General features: G+C 46.4%; 1 protein-coding gene across 3 annotated transcripts in view; it reads right to left on the reverse strand.

The window, feature by feature from the left end:
• The window catches only part of HNF4G (hepatocyte nuclear factor 4 gamma), a 543,810-nt gene that overhangs the window by 424,823 nt on the left and 94,301 nt on the right, over positions 1-24,686 (reverse strand). The window contains exon 2 of one of the 3 annotated variants that reach the window (XM_078687128.1): positions 16,537-16,632. The exons of the other annotated variants lie outside the window; for them this stretch is intronic. Within the exon in view, the coding sequence (XP_078543254.1) occupies positions 16,537-16,552 (16 nt within the window). The 5' untranslated portion in view covers positions 16,553-16,632. The remainder of the gene's footprint in view (positions 1-16,536; positions 16,633-24,686) is intronic. 3 annotated transcript variants of the gene reach the window in all.

Raw genomic sequence — 24,686 nt, forward strand, 5'->3', positions numbered from 1 at the left:
CTCCCCACAGCCAATCACTATGCTGAAATGCACAGTTGTAATTTGTCTGAGTGCCGCGACATGGCGCTCAGCCAGGGGCTGGAGGGGTGGGCATGTTCTCCAAGCAGGCTGTAATGCAGCCTGCATGGAGAACATAAAATGTGCGCATGACTGTTTGGCCAGCCCTAAAGGGAGGGCTAATCACTCATGCTCACATAGGCAGAGCAAACCACTCCTCCTCCAGCTCTGAGAGCAGCCCCACCCCACAAAGATGCAGCCGCAAGAAAAATGTAATGATAACCTTGAGTTAAAGTAGTGGGGCGATAATCCTGGACCCACCACTGAGAGAGAAAACACAACACAAGTAACATTCCAAACCAATTTAGAAACACAGAGTCAAGTTTAATAAATAAAATGACATGAAAATGACAAAAATACAAATAGTAGAACCAGAGTTATGGGTTTTCATAGTTTTCGGTGGAAACAGGTCCAAAAAGCACAAAGCGGGTATCTGTTCATGCTAGAATGGGTCAAGGTTGCAAGTTCAGGCTGACCACAAGTGAGCAAAGGTTTGATACCGGGAAACGATTTGTCCTAGTGAAAAGTTTTACCTTCTTTGAGTCTGTGTCTATGTGAGGAGTCTCAGCTAGAGCTTTGTTTTTGTGGCAAGGAGTTCATTGTCGGCGTGAGAAGCGTTGGGCATCGGGGGTGGTCGCTTTGTGGCATGAAGAGCCAGTCACCACTGGAGCATCTTGTTGGTGGTCAATGCAAGCTGTTGCTGCTGATGTGAACTGTCATGAAGGATGCAAAGAACAGTCATTGCTGGAGATTCACATTGACGTGTATCACAGCAGGATGTCGTTTGCCACAGGCAGTCAGTTCACAGTCATGAACAGCTCAAAATGTCTTCATTTTCACCTGGAGTTCAGGAGGAGCACACAGTCACAGGTCAAGGACGTGGAGGGCATTTCTTTGGGATCGGACTCACTCCAACAGAGGCCAGATGCAGGGCTCAAGAAGGCCCAGACAGGTCCAGTGAGTTCTGGTCCACTGGGCAGCAGAAGGGAAGGCCTCTGGAAGCTTGTTGTGTTCCTGTAGCTCAAACAGTAGGTCAGTCAACTGACCCATGCAGTCACTTCCGAGGACCTGGGTTCAAGGCACACTTATCCAGTCTTCCTTCTTAGACAGCAGGACAGGCTTTCTTCTAAATCTTTCACAGGTCCAGGAGTGTTCTGATAAGAGTGTCTGAAGGAGCTATTCTTACAACCAGCGCCAACCTGTGAGTGGAGGATATCCCCTTTGTCTAACCTTCCCCCTATCCTGGGTTTGGCTCTTAACTGTCTGGTGTAACAAAGGGCAGGCAGGCACGTTGTCAGCTGCATTTGTTAGTGGCAAGGCAGGCAGTCCTTAGAATTCAGGAAGGTGATGCACATATCCCTGAGGTAAGTCTTTGAAACTCAGGAAGAGCTAAGTATAACCAACAGGACACGCTGCTCAGGAAAAGAACACCCTGCCCCACACACATGGCTCTTTTGTCCCCATGTCTGAAAGGAATGCACAACATACCACAGGCGAGCCATTCACAGTCATGTGACCCTGGAAACAGAAAGAAAGGCACATTTGATTTAGGCAGAAATATGCCAACGTTCTAAAAGTTACATTTTCAGAATAGTAACTTAAAATCCGACTTTACCATTTAAGGGGATTTAAATTTAAATTCAAATGAGTGGAAGAAACATTTCTGTATCCTTTTCCAAACTGAAGTAATCACGTATTAAATGTAATAAGGTAACCCAGTGTTACTGTATTTGAGAGATAGCCTTACAACAGTGAAAAAATACTTTACGGGTTTTTCACTATCAGGACTTCAACACGTTTTACTTATTTAAATAAAAGTGCCTTGCCCTAGGTCCCTTCAGGCCTACCTTAATGGTGACTGATAGGCATTAAACAAGATTTATGCCTGAAAACTGCACTAAGGCTGTTGTGGCAGGCCTGAGAAGTGAATTACAGTGCTACTTTAGTGTGTGGCACAATCAGTGTTGCTGTCTGCTAGAAGCATTTAATGTATAGGCTCTGTGTACATGTAGTAGCATTTACTAGGGACTTATAAGTAAATTAAATGTTCCAGTTAGGCGTAGACCCATTTTAAGATGTTTAAGGGAGAGAGCACAAGTACTTTACCACTGGTTAGCAGGAGTAAAGTGCCTGGAGTCCTAAACCAACAAAATGAATTCTACAAAAATAGGGGAGTGAAGGCAAAAAGTCAGAGGAATACCATACCAAGGATGTCAAGTCCAAAAGATATGAATGTGTACAAATTACCTTCCCCTTTCACACATATGTGAAGCGCCCCACAGTTTACTGTGAATAACTAAGCTGTGCATGAGAGGAGTTCTTCACCAAAATATGTGTTCCATATCTAATGCTGTCCTTACTGTTAAGTCACATTTACAGAAAATTCCTGTGATTAAAAAAATACAAGCAAGTATCTACTGCATAGTTTATGTTTGTCCTTCCCCTAGTTTGACTGATTGAGTATAAGGACTGGACTGTGCATAAGCATCTTTGTCGCAAGACCGATTTCCCCGGGGAGGCTTTGTCATGAACATCTGACTAGTGGGAGGTACAGGATGACCAATCACCTTTTCTTTCCACACAGCACGAGGAATGGAGACCGACAAGCCCAGCGGGGTATGAGTTTTCCAGAGCGGGAGACTATGGGCCATATGTATGAAAGCAATTTTGTGATCGCAAACGCCAAAATTCGCCAAATTTCTGCCATTGCGATCACAAAATAGCTAAGTGGTATGTATGTAAGCAAAACAGCCTCAAAAAATGAGAAATCGGAAACCGGCCCAGGATTGCTATCTGGCGGAGGAGAGGATGTTGGGGAACCGAAGACGTTGACAGAGCAGAGGAGCTGCGGGGATCACACTTCACCCAGTCATGCTCCCGGAGGAGCGTGGCTAACACAGGTACGAAAACGCTTCATGGGCTGGGTAGGGCAGCGGGAGAAACCGGAAAAGTAGGGGAAAACTGCCCCCTGCCTCATCTTGGGTGGTTCCCTTCCCTAACCCCGCACTATCACGTTCCCACTTCGCACAGTTATCACAAGAGTGTTGGTTTTCCCTCACTACCCCTTCCTGTGGTATTTCAGGAGATCAGATTCTCACCAGTTTTCCCCATTTCACTTCTCTCCTCGAGCACCTCCACGACAGAGACAGCGACTTGAGTCCAGGAAGACGTCTTGAAGACGCTGAAAGAAGAGGACAAGTCAGCAGGACACCTACACCTGCACCAACATCGCTATTCTGTTTTGCCTCTATCGTGGCTACACGAAAGAAACGTGTATTGTGCACAATAAAACCCCCACTAAACCCACAAGGAGTTACACCAGTTATTGAGAACCCACTAACAATCTCCTAATCCTTTGTGTTAGATAAATTGAAAAGTGAGAGACTGTTATGTGAACTGGAAAAAATTTTCCTCGGATTACTTTGAAAGAATGCAGAAGCGTGACAACAGTTGATATAGAAGATAAGTTACAATATTAAGTAGCATTTGCATCTGTTAGAAATGGGATCTCTGGTTGGCTAAGGCTTGCGCCAAAGCCAGGCAGAGACCACCACTCTAGTCAGGGAAAGGGAGTTGCATGCCTAAGATAACCCTTGCTCACCCCCTTGGTAGCTTGGCACGAGCAGTTAGGCTTATCTCGGTGGCGATGTGTAAAGTATTTGCACAACACACACAGTAACAACACACTAGGCACACGTTCTGGGAAGGACATGGCTTTTGTAGTTCGGACTGGACTGTTCCCATGGGGCACAGGGTCAGCGCTGATTTGCATATCGCCATTGTCTAACCCAGGGTGGTGTGGAGTGGAAAAACGATGGATTTGGGCCCAGATCTTTGGACTGGGGTGAATGTGTGACATTGATCCACATTCTGTCCATCATTGTTGTGTTTGCAGTTACCGCTCTAAGTGTACAGGGGTTGCTCAGACGTGAGTCCCAGGCACTCCACACCACTGGAATCAAGCTAGCCGGGCTGAAGAGAGGTGTTACCTCGAAACCGGGCCGGTCCTCGGATGCTTGTTTCCGTTCTGGGAAGGACATGGCTTTTGTAGTTCGGACTGGACTGTTCCCATGGGGCACAGGGTCAGCGCTGATTTGCATATCGCCATTGTCTAACCCAGGGTGGTGTGGAGTGGAAAAACGATGGATTTGGGCCCAGATCTTTGGACTGGGGTGAATGTGTGACATTGATCCACATTCTGTCCATCATTGTTGTGTTTGCAGTTACCGCTCTAAGTGTACTGGGGATGCTCAGACGTGAGTCCCAGGCACTCCACACCACTGGAATCAAGCTAGCCGGGCTGAAGAGAGGTGTTACCTCGAAACCGGGCCAGTCCTCGGATGCTTGTTTCCGTTCTGGGAAGGACATGGCTTTTGTAGTTCGGACTGGACTGTTCCCATGGGGCACAGGGTCAGCGCTGATTTGCATATCGCCATTGTCTAACCCAGGGTGGTGTGGAGTGGAAAAACGATGGATTTGGGCCCAGATCTTTGGACTGGGGTGAATGTGTGACATTGATCCACATTCTGTCCATCATTGTTGTGTTTGCAGTTACCGCTCTAAGTGTACTGGGGATGCTCAGACGTGAGTCCCAGGCACTCCACACCACTGGAATCAAGCTAGCCGGGCTGAAGAGAGGTGTTACCTCGAAACCGGGCCGGTCCTCGGATGCTTGTTTCCGTTCTGGGAAGGACATGGCTTTTGTAGTTCGGACTGGACTGTTCCCATGGGGCACAGGGTCAGCGCTGATTTGCATATCGCCATTGTCTATTCCAGGGTGGTGTGGAGTGGAAAAACGATGGATTTGGGCCCAGATCTTTGGACTGGGGTGAATGTGTGACATTGATCCACATTCTGTCCATCATTGTTGTGTTTGCAGTTACCGCTCTAAGTGTACTGGGGATGCTCAGACGTGAGTCCCAGGCACTCCACACCACTGGAATCAAGCTAGCCGGGCTGAAGAGAGGTGTTACCTCGAAACCGGGCCGGTCCTCGGATGCTTGTTTCCGTTCTGGGAAGGACATGGCTTTTGTAGTTCGGACTGGACTGTTCCCATGGGGCACAGGGTCAGCGCTGATTTGCATATCGCCATTGTCTAACCCAGGGTGGTGTGGAGTGGAAAAACGATGGATTTGGGCCCAGATCTTTGGACTGGGGTTTATGTGTGACATTGATCCACATTCTGTCCATCATTGTTGTGTTTGCAGTTACCGCTCTAAGTGTACTGGGGATGCTCAGACGTGAGTCCCAGGCACTCCACACCACTGGAATCAAGCTAGCCGGGCTGAAGAGAGGTGTTACCTCGAAACCGGGCCGGTCCTCGGATGCTTGTTTCCGTTCTGGGAAGGACATGGCTTTTGTAGTTCGGACTGGACTGTTCCCATGGGGCACAGGGTCAGCGCTGATTTGCATATCGCCATTGTCTAACCCAGGGTGGTGTGGAGTGGAAAAACGATGCATTTGGGCCCAGATCTTTGGACTGGGGTGAATGTGTGACATTGATCCACATTCTGTCCATCATTGTTGTGTTTGCAGTTACCGCTCTAAGTGTACTGGGGATGCTCAGACGTGAGTCCCAGGCACTCCACACCACTGGAATCAAGCTAGCCGGGCTGAAGAGAGGTGTTACCTCGAAACCGGGCCGGTCCTCGGATGCTTGTTTCCGTTCTGGGAAGGACATGGCTTTTGTAGTTCGGACTGGACTGTTCCCATGGGGCACAGGGTCAGCGCTGATTTGCATATCGCCATTGTCTAACCCAGGGTGGTGTGGAGTGGAAAAACGATGGATTTGGGCCCAGATCTTTGGACTGGGGTGAATGTGTGACATTGATCCACATTCTGTCCATCATTGTTGTGTTTGCAGTTACCGCTCTAAGTGTACTGGGGATGCTCAGACGTGAGTCCCAGGCACTTCACACCACTGGAATCAAGCTAGCCCGGCTGAAGAGAGGTGTTACCTCGAAACCGGGCCGGTCCTCGGATGCTTGTTTCCGTTCTGGGAAGGACATGGCTTTTGTAGTTCGGACTGGACTGTTCCCATGGGGCACAGGGTCAGCGCTGATTTGCATATCGCCATTGTCTAACCCAGGGTGGTGTGGAGTGGAAAAACGATGGATTTGGGCCCAGATCTTTGGACTGGGGTGAATGTGTGACATTGATCCACATTCTGTCCATCATTGTTGTGTTTGCAGTTACCGCTCTAAGTGTATTGGGGATGCTCAGACGTGAGTCCCAGGCACTCCACACCACTGGAATCAAGCTAGCCGGGCTGAAGAGAGGTCTTACCTCGAAACCGGGCCGGTCCTCGGATGCTTGTTTCCGTTCTGGGAAGGACATGGCTTTTGTAGTTCGGACTGGACTGTTCCCATGGGGCACAGGGTCAGCGCTGATTTGCATATCGACATTGTCTAACCCAGGGTGGTGTGGAGTGGAAAAACGATGGATTTGGGCCCAGATCTTTGGACTGGGGTGAATGTGTGACATTGATCCACATTCTGTCCATCATTGTTGTGTTTGCAGTTACCGCTCTAAGTGTACTGGGGATGCTCAGACGTGAGTCCCAGTCACTCCACACCACTGGAATCAAGCTAGCCGGGCTGAAGAGAGGTGTTACCTCGAAACCGGGCCGGTCCTCGGATGCTTGTTTCCGTTCTGGGAAGGACATCGCTTTTGTAGTTCGGACTGGACTGTTCCCATGCGGCACAGGGTCAGTGCTGATTTGCATATCGCCATTGTCTAACCCAAGGTGGTGTGGAGTGGAAAAACGATGGATTTGGGCCCAGATCTTTGGACTGGGGTGAATGTGTGACATTGATCCACATTCTGTCCATCATTGTTGTGTTTGCAGTTACCGCTCTAAGTGTACTGGGGATGCTCAGACGTGAGTCCCAGGCACTCCACACCACTGGAATCAAGCTAGCCGGGCTGAAGAGAGGTGTTACCTCGAAACCGGGCCGGTCCTCGGATGCTTGTTTCTGTTCTGGGAAGGACATGGCTTTTGTAGTTCGGACTGGACTGTTCCCATGGGGCACAGGGTCAGCGCTGATATGCATATCGCCATTGTCTAACCCAGGGTGGTGTGGAGTGGAAAAACGATGGATTTGGGCCCAGATCTTTGGACTGGGGTGAATGTGTGACATTGATCCACATTCTGTCCATCATTGTTGTGTTTGCAGTTACCGCTCTAAGTGTACTGGGGATGCTCTGACGTGAGTCCCAGGCACTCCACACCACTGGAATCAAGCTAGCCGGGCTGAAGAGAGGTGTTACCTCGAAACCGGGCCGGTCCTCGGATGCTTGTTTCCGTTCTGGGAAGGACATGGCTTTTGTAGTTCGGACTGGACTGTTCCCATGGGGCACGGGGTCAGCGCTGATTTGCATATCGCCATTGTCTAACCCAGGGTGGTGTGGAGTGGAAAAACGATGGATTTGGGCCCAGATCTTTGGACTGGGGTGAATGTGTGACATTGATCCACATTCTGTCCATCATTGTTGTGTTTGCAGTTACCGCTCTAAGTGTACTGGGGATGCTCAGACGTGAGTCCCAGGCACTCCACACCACTGGAATCAAGCTAGCCGGGCTGAAGAGAGGTGTTACCTCGAAACCGGGCCGGTCCTCGGATGCTTGTTTCCGTTCTGGGAAGGACATGGCTTTTGTAGTTCGGACTGGACTGTTCCCATGGGGCACAGGGTCAGCGCTGATTTGCATATCGCCATTGTCTAACCCAGGGTGGTGTGGAGTGGAAAAACGATGGATTTGGGCCCAGATCTTTGGACTGGGGTGAATGTGTGACATTGATCCACATTCTGTCCATCATTGTTGTGTTTGCAGACACCACAAAAGGAACTCCACACAAGGTTATATAAAAATAGCCTTTGTATCATAATAAAAACACTTCAGATAGTAATCCGTCACTATACACTGTGCCAACTGGCACGGGCAATATTTACAAGGGATTATTTACACAGGACAGGGCCACGTGGGCCACTATCAAAATTAGCACTTGGTAACGAAATAGTAAAAAGTAAGAATACATATGAATTTAGAACACAACCAGAAATCACTCGCAGACACTATAATCAGCGTCAACCTGTAATATAAATCAGAACAGGCACAGTAACACATAAGGCGAGAACTCTATTCTGCGCCAACCTCATAAGCAAAAATAGGATAAACCATAATCTCCTAACATCAGGAAATACACTTAATCACATAACCTGCAGTAGGGAATAAATCAAACCTAGACCACAGTAGAAGTAAAACAGTAGGTAAAACCTAGTAACCATAAAAGCACATCTCCTGTAGTAGGGAATAAATCAAGCCTAGACCACAGTAGAGAATTAAAACATAAGGTGGAACCTAAGAATCACAAAAGCACATCTATGAGCATAAATCAATGTGCATAAATCATTCAACAAACATAACATTTCCTAGCACCTATATAAATGACCTTAGGGCCTTGCGCCCTATAAAACCTAATAGTCCCCAGGGCCAACTGGCCATCAATAAGGGGCTCAAATGCCCTCTGTCCATAAAGTCAGGGCTGCTGTCTAAACAGCGACAGTCACAGGGGCACACTTGGCACAAACCTAAACGTGGCAGCTGCCCACTACTTGCTGGGCAGCTGGGAAGATCAATGAAGGGCCTAAACGTTGCAGCTGGCACTAAGTGCTGCGCAGCTGTGCAGGCCAGGGTAGGGAGAAAGGAGTGCGTCTCACTCCTGGATAAAAGTACATGTCCCCCTAAAATGAAAGGTCCTAAACAGTGCAGCTGCCCACTAATTGCTGGGCAGCTGGGAAGCAACAAAATGCGGCATGGGCTCTCAGAAGCCTTGAAAATAACTTGTGCCAAACAATGGAGCCACACGGGGCTCAGTAAATCAATAATGGGCCCCTGGGAGCCGTCTAGGCTCTGTAAATAAACAATGTCCTCAAAGACTGTGGAGCACTCTGGCTCCTTAAATGATGATGCGCCAAAATAAGGGGAAGGAACTTGGCCCCAAGCACTATGGAGCGCCCTGGGGAGTGTTCTGGCATTGGTAATGAAAATGCCCACGATGTTGGAGCGGCCCGCTGCCATCCGGGGCCGCTCTACAGGGGAAACTGGTCCTGGGCCTCGAAAAATACTTCCCGGGGCAAGAGCACGGGCCCCTATGGCCCGTAAACAAGTAGGCTTAATGTCGGAGCCCTTCGTGGGCTTTAAATGAACTGGTCAGGACGTTGGAGCGCCCCCCTGCCAAGTGGGGCCGCTCGGGAAGGAAACTGGGACACCCCCACTCACCAGGACTCCGGTGCAGGACTCCAGTCGTCTTCCGATCACACGGTGGGGGCAGGCACCGGCAATGTGCCTCGCGCCCCCTCCGCCTTCCAGCCGCACTCGGTGTTGCCTGCAGGGCTCTCCCTCAGTCATGGAAGCCCCACGCAGGCAGGCACCACCGTTCTTCTCCGGGTGGCTTCTTCTCACAGCGCGGGGCTTCTCTCTACCTTATGGAAGCCCCGCGTAGAACGCATTCCTCTCGTACCCTTCCGGCCCGGCTGCAGGCCCCGCCCATGTCACGGGCAGGAGTGCCTGACTTCTGGTTTGCCACGACCCGGGGCCGCAGCGGTGATTTTCTTTTGGGCACAAAATGAGGGGTAGGCTCCCTCGGGAATCATTAAATTAATAAAAAGGAAGACTCGGGGTGGGCACCTGCGCATCGGGGATAATTAATTAAAAATCCAGCGGACATAATGCAGGGTGGGCACCTGCAATGGGGAAGCAAAAAATAAGCGGGCATAAGGCACACAGCGCTCCCAGGGCGCTGAATGTAACCAGAGGTCCTGGGATAAAGAGGAAAGCACTCCCAGGGTGCTAAAAAGATGCAGCAAGGTCCTGGGGCAAGGAAGGGCAAAAGTCAAAAGGGTTCCAGTGCAAAACAAAGTCCCCCAATCATCCCAGGAAAGGCAGAGGGGTCCCCAAGAGTCTTTCAGGCATCCAGGGGCTGGGGAGAGCCCAGGGAGGCAAGCCTTCCCCTGAGCTCCAGCAGCAGCACGCCCCTAGTAGATTCCAGTACAAGACAAGAACATTTACTTGGGGTCACAGCCCCTCTTTTATACACACAAATCCTTTGTTGTAGCAGTGTAGGCAAGGGGAGAACCAGATGCAACTGGTTCTTGAGCACTTTGTTTGGCTCAGCCCCTCTTCCTACTCACAAGACAGGCCAGGGACATCAGACGCACCACAGGGGGTGGAGCCAGCATTGTGGAGGGAAAGCGCAGCCTTATTCAGGTCCCAGGTGCACTCCTCCCTGCCATCAAGCATGCAGATCTCTCCATTCACCACCGGGGCAGACCCATCCTGTCTCCTGGAGCCAGGCACACCAGCCAGCTCCAGCCAATCACACGCCAGACAGCCAATTCACATTTACTGCAGGCCAACTTCTAGAAGTGGCACTTCTACACTAGCTACAATAAATCCTCACCTCTCATCGCACAGCATTTAATCTCACGAGTTCACAAATACCAAACTTGACCTTGCACTCCCCACGCATCAGGAACTATCATGGACAAACAAATTTCCCATGCATTCCTGTGGGAGGGCAGACCAACTCAGCACACACACTCAGAGTGCGTACGCACTTTACACTGGCCCACAGTGCTAAAGTGCGCAGAGGCCTAAAATCACTACCATCATGCCAGAGGCTAAAGGCAAAAAGTCTAGGGATGAACCTGCCAAAAAGGCTCAAGTCCAACAGCATCCAATAAGATCAGTAGAAAAACATGTCAATTTTTGGGTGAGATTAAGCATTTCCTATAAACCTTCTACACATAGGTGTCAAATGTAAGGGATGAGAGTCATACTCTCCTTGAAAATGTATAGATTACAATTCATGCAGGGCTGGTGATACACTAAGTGAGAGACAGTCATTATTTGACTCCACTACTGTAAACTGCTACTCCGCCACCCGGAACTAAAGGGTTGCACTGTTTTAGCAGATGTTTGCCTCCTCTACTGTCTGGTGCCTGCAAACAGGTGGGATCCAAGCCATGCTAAAAAGATCCAAACTCTCCACATACACTTATGCAGTGCCTTGATATGGTTGCACAAGTAAAACAACAAACTGAATCTAAAACACACAAGAACAGGCTGTGACATCTGACCATCATAATCTGGTAATCACAAGGAGATGATGGACGGAGTGCTGAAACTTTTCAGACACTCACCCCCAGTCACTATTAGATCTGGGTTGCATCCATCATCGTTCTTTAGCTCACTTCGCCACACCAGTTCAGACCCAGCCATGTGCAAATCAGTCTTGACCCTGTTCCTCATGGGAACATTCCATTCTGTACTGCCAGGCCAGGTCTTCCCTGGATAGAAACAAGCATCCTTGGACCAGTTTCGGGGTAACACCCCTCATCAGCCAGGCTAGCTTGAATCCAGTGGCAAAGTGAGCAAGGGACCCACGTCTAGGTATACCGTGCCAATTTAGGGTGAACAAAGCAAACATAAGGAGATGATGGACGGAGCACTAAAACTTTTCAGACACTCACCCCCTGTCACTATTAGATCTGGGTCACCAGTGGTTAGACAACTTAGAAGCATTCTTCCCATCAACTTTTGTGTCTTTTATGTACTGGAATGGGTATGCCCAGATGTGGGTCCCATGCTCACTCTGTCACTGTGTTCAAGCTAGTCTGGCTGATGAGGGGTGAAACCCCGAAACCAGTCATAGGATGCTTGTTTCCTGTTTAGGGAGGACCTGGTCTGGCAGTTCAGGCTGGACTGTTCCCAAGAGGAACAGAGTCAAGACTGATTTGCATATGGCTGGGGCCCAACTGAGGTGACATAGTGAGCAAAAGAACGATGGGTTGGGATGCTATCCCGAGCGATCGCCAGTGGTTAGACAAATTGCAAGTATTCCTCCCATCAACTTTTGTGTGTATCATAATCTGGTGTTGACAACTGTCACAACCTGTGACCTATTTGTCCTGCTTGCTGCAAGACCCCACGATGACTATCAACAAATGTTGAAGTGCTGTCACACAATTTTTGTCTTGTAATTGGTCACTCTTGATTTAGAAGTCCATGGCTTTTATAGTGTAAGTCCTCTCTCCTCTGATCTACGGTTGGGACTACTGACTATTCTTAACCCCTTACTGGGTATACAAACGTTCACTTATTAAAATACTAACATCTACTTCATCATGTCTTGCCTTCACCAGTCCCCTCTACCCGACGACCCAGCTCCCGAAGCTGAACAATTAGCGCAGCACTATCTCTGCAGCAATCACTGAACAAAATGTCTTATCTCCAGTTGGGCAGGCACTTACCAGAGATCTCACCATAACCAGCTTCAATTGTGCTGTTCCAAATTTATGTTCGACCATCTTACACTAACAAAGAGAACGACTTAACCCAATCATCCGGGTCAATGAAGGGGAACCCATTAGGTTGATAGAAGAACCCTCACCCAGCAACCCAGTTGGTGGCATGCTTCATTATCGGGTTACCACCCAAGAAGCCGAGTGTTTCCTAGGTGTGCTTCGATGCCTGATTACAGCGGAGCTGGTTTATTTGTTAGGTTGAGTTTATGTGAGTGGTCGATACCGTGAAGTAAAAGGTTAAAACTACCTCCAGGGTACCCAGTGTTATTTTATTGTTTGGTCCCTGGGGTAGGGTTAAAATCTAATAGGTGGACATTAGTGAGAGGAATTGTCTTGCACGTCTCTTCAAAAGTATGTGAACATATTAATTCAAGTGAAGTGGTCTGCATGTTTCAGCCAAAGAGGTTCCAAACTGTAGTTCCCTGAGGTGTGGTGTAATGTGGGTTCTGTGTGGGAGTCTGACGCTGAGCTGTGAATGGTCTGTAGTCTTCTAGTGAGTTGCTTTGTGATCCTGGCATAGAGGGTGTTCCCATAGTCCAACTTGCTGGTGAGTAGGGAGTGAGTGACAGTTTTTCTAGTGTTGCGTGGGAGCATTTGAAGAATTTCTTCAGCATCTTCAGGGTGTAGAAGCAGGATGCAGTGACAATGTTGACTTGTGTGCTCATTTCCAGTTTGCAGTATTCTGAGGTATCTGGTGTGGGTCTGGGTTCAGCTGGCCACCAGTTGGAGTCCGACCATGAGGTGTTCTTGCTGAAGCTCACAACCTCAGCCTTATCAGTTTTGACCTTGAGACAGTTGTCTTACTCCAGTCAGCGACTTCAGTCATCCAGGTGGTCAACTTGTTTCTTATGTTGGGGTCCTATCTAAGAGGGAGAGCATGAGTTGTGCATCATGGGCATATGAGAGGATGTTGATGTAGTGTGCGCTGATGGCATTGGCCAGAGGAATCAAGTATGCATTGAAGAGGGTGTGGCTGAGCGATGAACCTTGAGAGACTCCACCGATGAATTTGCCAACTTCCGAGGAGTAAGGTGCCAGGCTGACATCTTGTGTTCTAGCAGTTAAGAGGGAGCAGATTCAGAGGTAAGCGGGTCCTTGGAAGCCAATCTTGTGCAGGCGCCTGATGAGGATGGGGTGTGATACTGTGTTAAATGCTGCAGAGAGGTCCAGGAGAATGAGGGCTGCAGGGTCTTCTATGACAAGGATCAAATGGATGTTGTCTATGGCAGCACTGAGTGCTATTTCTGTACTGTGGTTGGGCCTGAATTGATACAATGTGGCATTGAGGAGCTAATGATTGTTGCAGCGGTCGGTGAAGTGTCGATTGATCATACCTTTGCCAGGTATGGTAGGAGGGAGATGAGTCCTTTGATGAAGGCATGGTGGGGGCAAGGGTGAAATGAAGACCCCGATTTGATGGTTTTCAAGGTAGCAGAAATGTATCAGTGGTGACACAGGCCACGAGGTCAGGGTTTGTTCATTGGCTGTGATGGGAAGTTTAGTTGCAATCGTAATGGAGTCCTGCTGAGGGTCAAAGTTGCTGTATATGGAGGTGAGTTTGGTACAGAAGGAAACAAGAGCTTGTTGCAAAGGTCTGGTGAGGGAGTGATGTTGCTGGAGGCAACAGGAGGCTTGGTGAAATATTTGATGATGGCGAAGATTTCCTTGCTGCTGTTAGTGCTAATGTTGATGTGATCTGCAAGAGCTGTGCGCTTGGTGCTCTGTATCTGCTCGTGGTAGTGTCTTAGGACTGCTTTCAAGATGTCTTTATCTCGGTTGTCTTGACTTGTTCACCTTAATATGCATCAGTTGCTTTCAGCGCTGTTTCATCACACTGTGGTCCTCTGTGTACCAACTGGCCTGTGGTCGGGCCTTGCCTTTGGGTGGAAGTTGAAGGGAGACAAGGGGTCAGTGCAAGAGGTGACCACACTGTTGAGGTTTTTGATGGCATTCAACAAGTTGCTGGTGTGCCTCAGATGATGCTTGGATAGGGTGGAAGCCCACTCCTGTTCTGAAATGCTTTTCCAGCTCCAGTGGGCGGTTCCTGTAGTGGTAAGTCTGTGATGGTGCAAGATGTGTATACTGAAAATGACACAGTCGTGGTCTGTCCAGGTCATGGTAGCTGGCTTGTCGACTGTGATGTTGCTGATTGAAAAAGAAAATCCCCAGACTCCTAGGTGTCTGGGGGTGTGGGTGGGTTCAGTAACGTGCTGGGTGAGGACAAGGGTTGTGACGATTTCTAGAAGGGCCATAGAGTTTGGGTCGGTATGGTCTTTGAGGTAAACGTAAGAGTACCTAAGGATGATGAAGGTTGCTGGCTTTGATGATGAGGGGTGCGACGAAGTCTGTGATGTCACTGGAGAAATTGGTGCAGGGTCCAGGTGGTCTGTACATGAGGGTTCCACCCATGGAGAAGTTGCCCTTGTAGTGTATCTTGAATGTTAGGTGTTCCATGTATCTGGAAGGGTTGTCCATATAGGTGCTGCAGCTGATATATTTGACTATGATGGCGCCTCCACCTCCGGGCTTGTGCTGATGGTCTTGTCTAACAATTGTGTAACAAACGGGATGGCAGTAGCGATGTCCGGTGCTGATGATAGTTTTAGCCATGTTTCTGTGAGAAAGAGCAGCTATGGAGTGTGGTCATGCAGTAGTTCTCATATCTCTTTGGCATTTTTGGTGACCCAGCAGGTTTTGAGGAGTATGCATGTGAATGTAAATGTGGCTTGTTGTTTGGGTGTTGTTTGGCCTCCGTGAACATAAGCAAGTGGGATGCTACTGGATGCTTCTGGGTGCTGTTAGTGCCTGACTGGTGGGTGTAGGGATTAATTTGGCCCACATCTCAAAAGGTAAATATGTACTCAGTGAGTAAAAGGAAACAAAAAGTGTCCACGTCAAAGGAGCCGATGCTGAAGCCATCTTACTAGACATATCACACATACTCCACACCCAAATAACTGTCCATCTCCTTCATTATCTTTGAAAACAATACCTTTTTTGTCTCTGAAATAATCAAAATATTTAGCTGCACAACTACCTAGTGCTACGCAGACAAATGATGGACGGAATGCTGTATAAATCATACATTCACCCCCAGTCAAGAGATCTGGGCTAAAACTGTCCCTTGCTAAACTCACCTTTTTTGTTCCTTCACCCTCTAATTCCTCCGTATCACAAATCACCCAGCCTTGTGGAGGGCGGGCGGATTTTTGATTCCCTGTGAATGGCAAACCCCAGAATCCGGAAGTTTCCACTTTGGTCAATATCCCCCACAGTCCTTATCTCCCTTACAAAACCCTCACACCTTTCAACTTCTGGTATGATGGGTCCTAATAATTGCTAACAATGAAAGGCTGATTCCTGATTTAAAAAGTAAGCATGTGGGCCAGGGGACACAATATGTTAAGGGTAGGTGAAGTGACTGTGCCGGTGAGCTCTTTTTAAAAGGGCATGCCCGTTCAAGTGTGTACGCAGTGTGATTTAACAAATATGTATAATGTAACAAACGGTTTTATCTAACTTTATCATGCTGTTGATTTAAGAGAATTCAAAACACAAATAGCTCCAGTTATGGAGGATATTGTGCAATAGATTAGGGAGCACAATAGCTACTTTAATATAGAGATTTGGTTAGAAAATGAAAATAAGCAGTAATATTTAAAAAATCTCAAATTATGATTGATGTGAGGTTTAAGAGAACAAGACAATAATAATGCAAAGTTCAAAACACTAGTGCGAATTAATGACTAATAAAAAAAGATGCACTGACGTAGGCACCACAGACTAGGGTAGGGTGATGTAGAGTTCGGCGGACGGGTTAGTTCATCACATGAATGACAGAATTCTAATTCGCCGCATTACAAGTGTGTTCTGTGGACACGTGTAATACCAGAGACGTTGACAGATTCTAAACCACAAAATTATGTATGCACCAGCTGAATATATAAATGCCACCAATAACCATCCTGCCACAATCTCTAGAATTAAAAAATGAACCACGTCATGGATACACTGGGCAGAAACGGATTAAGGATAATGAACTTTAAAGGCATGCAATGCGCTCAAAGAGAATTCGAACAATAAAATTGAAGTGCTAATTTCATGTCACTGTACCTGTGAGGCTCAGCATTCCATACGTAGGAATGTTGGTGCTCCTGGTTTGGGAGGCCGTTTTACTCACTACTGAATTTTAATGTGCCATGGCACAACCTGAAATAAACAGACACTATAGTTTCTAATTTAATATTCACATCACTTTATCAAAGACTGTAGGATACACAATTCAAGATGACGTACCAAGTATGCAACAAAATACTGAAAAAGACACATACAAAAGCGATGTGATTGCTTGAATGCTGCATAAATACTTTACACACTGCCTCTGAGTTAAGCCTGACTGCTTTTGTGCCTAGCTACCAGAATTGTGGTTCACCCTGACAAGGACTTTGGTTGTTGCTTGTTTAGGATTGCATTCTCCTGGCCAATAACCCTATTTCTCACATAATCAGTGATCAATTCCAAGACGATTGATTTTAAGAGGGCAGTACCCCACCACGAGGGTCGATTTACCCAAGACCACAGTGCTTGGAACAAAGATCACAATGCTTGGACTGATCTATCAGCAATATGCAAGTGAAACCAGTTGTTAAGCAAAACTGGTGTCTGTTTGCTCTCAGACCACTGTTCTTGAAACCACTTGGCTACATAGAGTTAAGAGATGTGTGGTCAATCGCACTCAGCTCCTCATAGGTGGTTGTGGGCTTGCTGTCACTATTAGTGTCCTTGAGGGTAAGGTAAAAAGGCTCTTGAAGAGAAGCACAATAGGAAAGGAAAACGTTTCCTAGGATAACAAACACTGGCCATCATAGGCGGGTTCTTGCTTAAATGATCAACCCACCCGAAGACAGTTTCTCATAATTCCCAAGGTCTGGCCATAGCAATTGGACAGAGAGGAGCTGTACTTAATCTGAGCAGGTGATTTCTGGTGCTTGGCACTGGTACTTAATTATCAACAGCAGCACTTGTGACAGTCTGCCACATGGTGACGCAGTCTCTCTAATTGTGAAATAAGTACAAGAACAGTTTTATCATTCAACAATTAAAATGGCTAATACCTGCTGCTCAAACATTTGTTATAGCTCTGGGTGGCCTTTAATAGTCTGAATTATCACTCTTGAAGGAGTGTGATGGTTAGTTCTTGTGTTGGTACTGTCACTGCACTGGTAGCTCTGGCAGGCGAAATGGTGGATGCAAGCTGCAGTAGCCTCCTCAGAAGGACTCTGGCATTTACTTTTCTACAAATTAAGCACTGGAGAGGAGTGACAGATTACATGGGCAACAGCTCATGTGTCCAAGGTGCAGTTGCGGTAAGGCTGCATCTGCTTCAGAACAAATTAGTGTTTTTTCACCTTGACAAATTTCAGAACTATGTTTATGACATTTAAGCAGAGAAGACAGATCTATAGGAACAAGTAGGAAAAGTATTCCGAGGCTTGTTTGGACATTTACACGATAATGCAAAGAAAAGATTAAGGCGTGTCTTTTGATATTTCTTGAAAAGTTTGTCAGTTCTTATAAAAGCTTACGAAACCATTAGAGAGACATTTAAAACTCAAAATCAAAGAATGATTGAGTAGGAAGTGTTAGAGACAATAAATTCTACCCCAAGAGAAAAAGAGAAAGATTTGGAGAACAAGCCACTTGGAAAATGTGTTTATAATCATTTGCAATTCGAGGCACATGAATGACAGGTTGAGATGTTGAGATGTTGTGTATTTTGTAATTGAATAACTTGATTGAAGGCGGTGCAGATCATGAACAAAGTGACCCCCTCATACAAACGTCCCAAATTTCCTGAAGAAAATTTCAGTGGAATGCACTTTGTTTGTTAGAATTGTATTTGTTAGACCTGAAATCCTTGGTGTGGCTTTCCCCCTAACTTCTTGTCTTCAACCCTCCTGTTTGCTGACTTCTTTTTTGCTGCTTTAAGATTCTTTATACTTTACCACTGCTAACCAGTGCTAAAGTGCTAAAGTGCTTGTACTTGCTCCTCAAAACATGGTAGCAATGTCTTATACCCAATTGGCATATTTTAATTTGCTTGTGAGTCCCTAGTAAAGTGCCACTACCCATGACAAGGGCCAGTAAATTAAATGCTACTAAGGGCCTGATCCACTGGTTGTCCCACCCACTTAAGTAGCACCTTAATCATGGCTCAGGCCTGTCTCTGCAGCCCGTGTGTACAGTTTTAAACTGCCATTTTGACCTGGCAAAAAAAGAACTTTTGCCAGACCCAAATCTTCCTTTTTAATACATATAAGCCACCCCAAGTGTAGGCCCAGGACAGCCCAGAGGTCAGGGTGCAATGTATTTAAAAAGTAGGCCATGTGCTTTTAAATGTTAGATGACCTGGTAGATAAAAACTCTTAAAATCAATGTTCACTACTGCAAGGCCTACCTCTCCCATACAATGACCTTGTAGTTACCTTATTACAATTAATAAGCTGTAATTTCCAAATGGAAGCAGGTAACCAGATAATGTTTGGTGTCTTGGAATTGTAATGGAAAATCCTAACTCATGGTGAAGTCAGAAACTAAATTAAATTTCGAAAATGTTACTTTTAGAAAGTTGCCATTTTCCTGCCTTATCCATTGAGTGCCTGCAGCCTGTCTTTGGGTCATATGTACAGGTGTAGTTGACAGTTGAGCTTTGTGAATTCCTCCTAGAAAGCCACAAACAACAAGGAGCTTAGGTTTGTCTGGATGGGCCATCACCAGCAGTATAGAAAGGAGATGCTGGGCACAGCCCCACTTACACTTGGATAGCTAGTGTCCTGCCTCCCCACAAAGGGCTGCATACCACCGGTATTTAGTCTGGAGCCAGGGTCATGAATGCAGTGCAACTGTGTACTTCAAAGGCAAGGCTCTAGAAGATGCTCCTCACTTCAAACGCACCATTGGGTATAGATATGGGACCTTAGACACCAACTATTCAGTACACGTCTGGGCCTGTGGATCCTCTGTAAGGAAGAAGGACTGCTGTGATGCTGAAAGGACTGCCACTCTGTTTGACTGCTGCTCTGAAGGACTGCCAAGTGGTGCCACCCCAGTCCTGGACCCTTGGATGTAGGCCTTCTTGCTCTGCCAGCCTCTGTGGACCCAGCAGAACCAAAGCATCTCCTCTGCTGTGCAGTGCAACCCCAAGCAGAACCAACATATCATTGCTGCTGCGTGTTTCAGACCAGTTGCAAAGATCCACATTGCCTTCGTAGCCCGCGATATCATCCAAATCGCAGTTGCGTGACGCATCCTTGGCCCAGGCCCCTGCATCCTTCATCAACGGCAGTCTCGATGATGACAGACACCACGTCGCAGCATTGAAACTCCTTGGTACTGATGAATCACCAATATTGTGCGATGCATTATTGACGCCAGACTTTACAATGCAAACCCCTGTTGACAGGATCCTCGATGACAATGCAGGACCTCCCATCACAGCCTTGCCACACCACGGAACCAATGCATTGCTTTGGCTGCATGACTCATCTTTGGCGTGGAACCTTGCAATGCTCCGCAAACCAGGATTTAAGGTACTTTGTTCAGCGGGCCTGACTGGGTCGCTGTAGCCAGCCCATACTCTATCGCAATCGTCCTGAACTTGTGACTTTGTCTTGGTCTGGTGCAACCAGATAGCTACAGTTGATGCTTTGTGGTTCCTTTTTATCTGAAATCTTTAGACGTGCACATCTCCGTTCTACTGATTGGACTTTTGTCGTTTTGTTCTTGTTTAATTTATTAAAGTCACTTTATTTTTTCTAACTCAGTGTGGGATCCATTTTTGTGATGTCTGTCACTTTATTACAGTTTGAAGTGCTGCACAAATCCTTTAAACATTGATTCTAAGTTAAGGCTGACTGCTCTGTGCCAAGCTACCAGAAGTTATGAGCACAGCTTAATTTAGGGTTGGCTTGTACCTCACCCTGACAAGGACTGTGGTTGCAGCTTGACCAGGTCTCACACCCCAGTTAACCAGTAACCCCGTTTCTTACAGTACTGAATGTAGTTTAGCCAAAGAGAAGAGATTATTTCACCTAACTATTGTTTTCTCTTAGTACAGTAACACTGAAGAAGCCAAAACAAACTATACCTAGGTCTTCAAGGGAAAGGTCTAAGAATACTCCATGTAATTAAAGGGAAAGTTAGATCTCCCCAAGGGATCTGTGGGAGGTGCCATGTAGTTAAAAACATGTTACATTTTACAAATTCTCTCTCAGATCTCCCTCCTTGAAGTTACCTTTCCACAATCCTCTCCCTAGAATGGCCACTCTACAAGTCTGTGACTTTACGGGAAGCAGAGTTGGTAGTGCCAGGAAGTGGACACTACTGGACATTTTGTTGCTCCCAAGGATGAACGATCTTCAGGCATTTGATGTTCTTGCTAAGAAATGGATTCATCTACTGCTGTGCACAATTAGCCATGTACCACTTTTGATAATGCTGATATTGAGTTTCAATGAGGACAGCGCTTATTTAGACAAATACAGAAAGGTAGACATGATCCAATTGCTGAGGTGGCAACGTTTCAAAAATCAGCAAGAACATTAGAAATGGATGGCTCACCAACAGATGGCTCGGTGCATGGATTGTGCAGAGCATGTTCCGGAAAGTAATTTGGAAAAACTTCATGCAGTGATCCTACAGATGGGGAAATACCTAGTATGGCTGTAACTCCTTGAGAGAAAGTGCAAAAGGGGTGAAGATCAGAGACTACATTTTTCTATCACCCTTACCCCAGTGTTATTTTTCTCGTGCCTCTTTTCCTTCCTAGATGAACAAAAGAAAGATGACTGGCACCCTGAATTCTTCAAATGGCAGGTGATGAAATAGGGGTTTAGTTGTAAAGGTTGTAGATTTGCATTATTCTGTTTGTGGGGGAATGGAAAGGATGGGAGGCACAAGAATAGTACAATTAGTGGTGTTGGCTCCGCTGGGGCTCACTATATAAGATGGTAGCAATTAACAGCCATGAGGTTTATATGTGCCAAACACAGGCAGCATGTCTGCTAACTTAATGGTGGGTATACCCCTCTCCCTTTCAATGACAAAGAGGTTGGCTAAGAGATCTTCTAGAGTTGCAAGTTGATGGTTATAGATTGGGCTTATGAATTTCACTTCTCTATATTAGTCAAGGCCGGACTAGGACCTCAAACCAGCCCTGTCAATTATGTTGTATTGGCCTCCGATGCGGGGGAGAGGCGGACGCTGGTGGGAAACACTGCTGTTGAGATTTTGTTACAGGGGGCCGATTGTGCGTACCGACCCCCAGTAACAAAAATGCCCCCCACCGGTCCAAACGCGGTCCCACCCTTCCTGCCCATGGGGAAAATTGGCAGTGCCTGCTACTGGTCAGGGAGGTTTCGGGACTGCTTGAGGCAGGTTGTGCAGGTTCAGCAAGCAGAACAAGTTATTAACACACTAGAGGGAGAGCAGAAGGGAGATAACATACAGCTTCCATATACAGAAATGGGAGATGGCCCGCAGCTAACAAAGCTTTAAAACATAGAACAGAATTATGACGCCTCTTAATAAGAACAAAAAGAACAGATGATACACGGACTGCTGAACAAATCAAACATTTACCCCATTCACAGATGTGGGTTAAATCCATTGTTTTTTTTGCTTGCTACACCATTCCAGCTTGGACTGATTTGCATATGGCTGGGTCCAAACTGGGGTGGCTGGGTGATCAAAAGAACAATGGATTTAACCCAGATCTAAGACTGGGATGAATGTTTGATTTGTTCAGCATTCCTTCCATTAGTTGTTTGAGCTGCATTTTACACCATAAGCGGGATGGGTATGCACAGACATGGGCCCCTTTCTTTCTGTGCCACTGGATTCAAGATAGCCCGGCGGATAAGGGGTGATACCCAAAAACCGGTCTCAGGATGCTTGTTTCTGGTCAAGGGACAACCTGACTTGACAGTCAGGCTCGACTGTTCCCAAGAGGAGCAGGGTCAAGACTGATTTGCATATGGCTGGATCCAAACCAGAGCCGCATGGTGAGCAAAACAAAAAGATGAATTTAACCCATATCTATGACTCTGGGTGAATGTTTGATTTGTTCAGCATTCTGTCCATCATTTGTTTGTGCACCTCTTAATAACTACGCATGATTACCACCTGGAATGTCCAAGGTTTGAGCACTGTCAGCAAACAACACAAAATACATTCCATCCTCAAACGTACAGAGGTAAATATAACCTTTCTGCAGGAGTCCCATTTGACAGCAATGGAAGGGGCTGGATTAGAGCCAGCGGAAGAGGCGAGAGCGAGCAACCAGTTTTCATCCTATGCCAGGGGAGTGCTGATCTGGGTGTGAGCCAATATCGGTGGAGCTGGGAGTGTGCTTTGTGAAAGCTACAGTATTATTCTGTAAGGATGACAGGTATGCTCTGGTGGAAGGTAAACTAAATAGTTTCTCGGTTGCACTAGGCAGCGTTTATGCACCTAAAGATGAGCAATCAAGTTTCTACACTTTATTGACTATGGATCAGATATACGAAAATGCAATTTTGCATTTCCTAAATAGCAACTAGACAGGAATCGCAATATATGATATGTATAATGATATGTATGAAATTACCGATTTCCTAATAACGATTCCTACAGAATAGGAATCATTATTAGGAAATCGCAATTAGGAAGTCTCATGTCATTTGTATCAAGGGGCAGGTTTTGCATTTTCAAAACAGCGATTTCCTATTAGCAAATCACTGTTTTGGAAATGCTAAACCAAGTATGGCTAAGTGCATAAGGTCCCTGTAATTCATCCCAAAAGTAGTGGTGCACCTGTAGAGCACACATATGCTTAAAGGCATGTGTGCGCTCGATAGCACTTTTAAAAAAAGCATTGTGGGGTTCTGTTTTTAAATTGCACATGGTTACCAATTGCATTTCCCGATTGCACATCTGGCATTTAGGAAATCCTCTGTACATGTGCTAAGAAATATATAAATTGGAAATCCCTATTTGCGAATTCCTATTTAGGAAATTGTAAAATGTGATTTCAACTGGGTAGAAATCACATTTTGCGATTCCCTTAAGGCTTTTGTACATAGGAAAAGGCAGTTTTGCATTTATTAACAGCCCAAAATTACAATTCGGCCCGTTAAGAAATGCAAAAGTCCTTTGAACATCTGGTCCTAAACAACTACTGAGGTGAACACACCACCAATGCTTGTTTGTAAAATGTCCTTTATGTTGAATGGATTGATTTTACCCCCCTTTACCACACAAAACGTTAAGTCCGACTGTGAAGGCCTCACAGGATTGGCTGACAAGCTGGGTGCTAGTGAACTGCTGGTGCATTATAAAGCTGAGGAAGCAGGAGTACTCATTTTATTCGCTTACGCATGATCTGCATGTGTGCTGGAACTGCATAATATGCAAAGTCACTTCAGACTTTGGTGTATCACACTGAATGTTTGAGAAAAGCAATGCATGATCAAATATAACCCACTTCTCCTGAGTAATAGGTGGGAAGAACAGATGCCCTGACAGTCTCATAATGCCTACAATGTGCAGTGCTGGCAGAAATCACCTTTTGCAACACATTCAGGGACACTAAAGTGCAATACTTTAATCCCTCCTAACTGAACAGGATGTGATCAAAATCAAGGTGAGGTGCCACTGTATATGGGTAACATTAGGAATTCACAGAACTGAAACGGAGATAGGACCCTAAACAACTCATTAGCTGGGTTGGAGCAGGAAACCATACACGATTCAACGAAAAGGGATACCTCAGGCAAGCCAAGGAGAGAAGTCATACTTTGGTGGAAAAAACGGCACTGCATAGATTGTTCCTTGTATGTGGCAAGACAACATAAGGAGAGGGAAAGAGCGAAAAGATTGGTCACGTTGTTCATAAAACCAGACTATAGGGGCGCTCCCGTAATAGCAGTCAGGGATGGCTAAGATTCCATTCATCAAATGAATGAGGAATTCAGTAGAATTTCCATGACAGTTATTCACAAACATACACCAGGAATTACTTGTGTGCAGTGTCTTAAATAGAAGAATTCCTCAGAGAGGTGACCCTACTGCAGGTGACCCTAAGAATTAGGAAGGAAATGGATCACCCTATTAGGCTCCAGGAAATAATGGGAACACTTGTAGATATGCAACTGGGAAATCATCATGCATGGATCAGCTTTCGCTAAAGTTTACAACATATGGGGAGTGCTTGACCTGTAACTAGA

The sequence above is a fragment of the Lissotriton helveticus genome, chromosome 4_1 (genome assembly GCF_964261635.1).
Source record: "Lissotriton helveticus chromosome 4_1, aLisHel1.1, whole genome shotgun sequence".
NCBI lineage: Eukaryota > Metazoa > Chordata > Amphibia > Caudata > Salamandridae > Lissotriton > Lissotriton helveticus.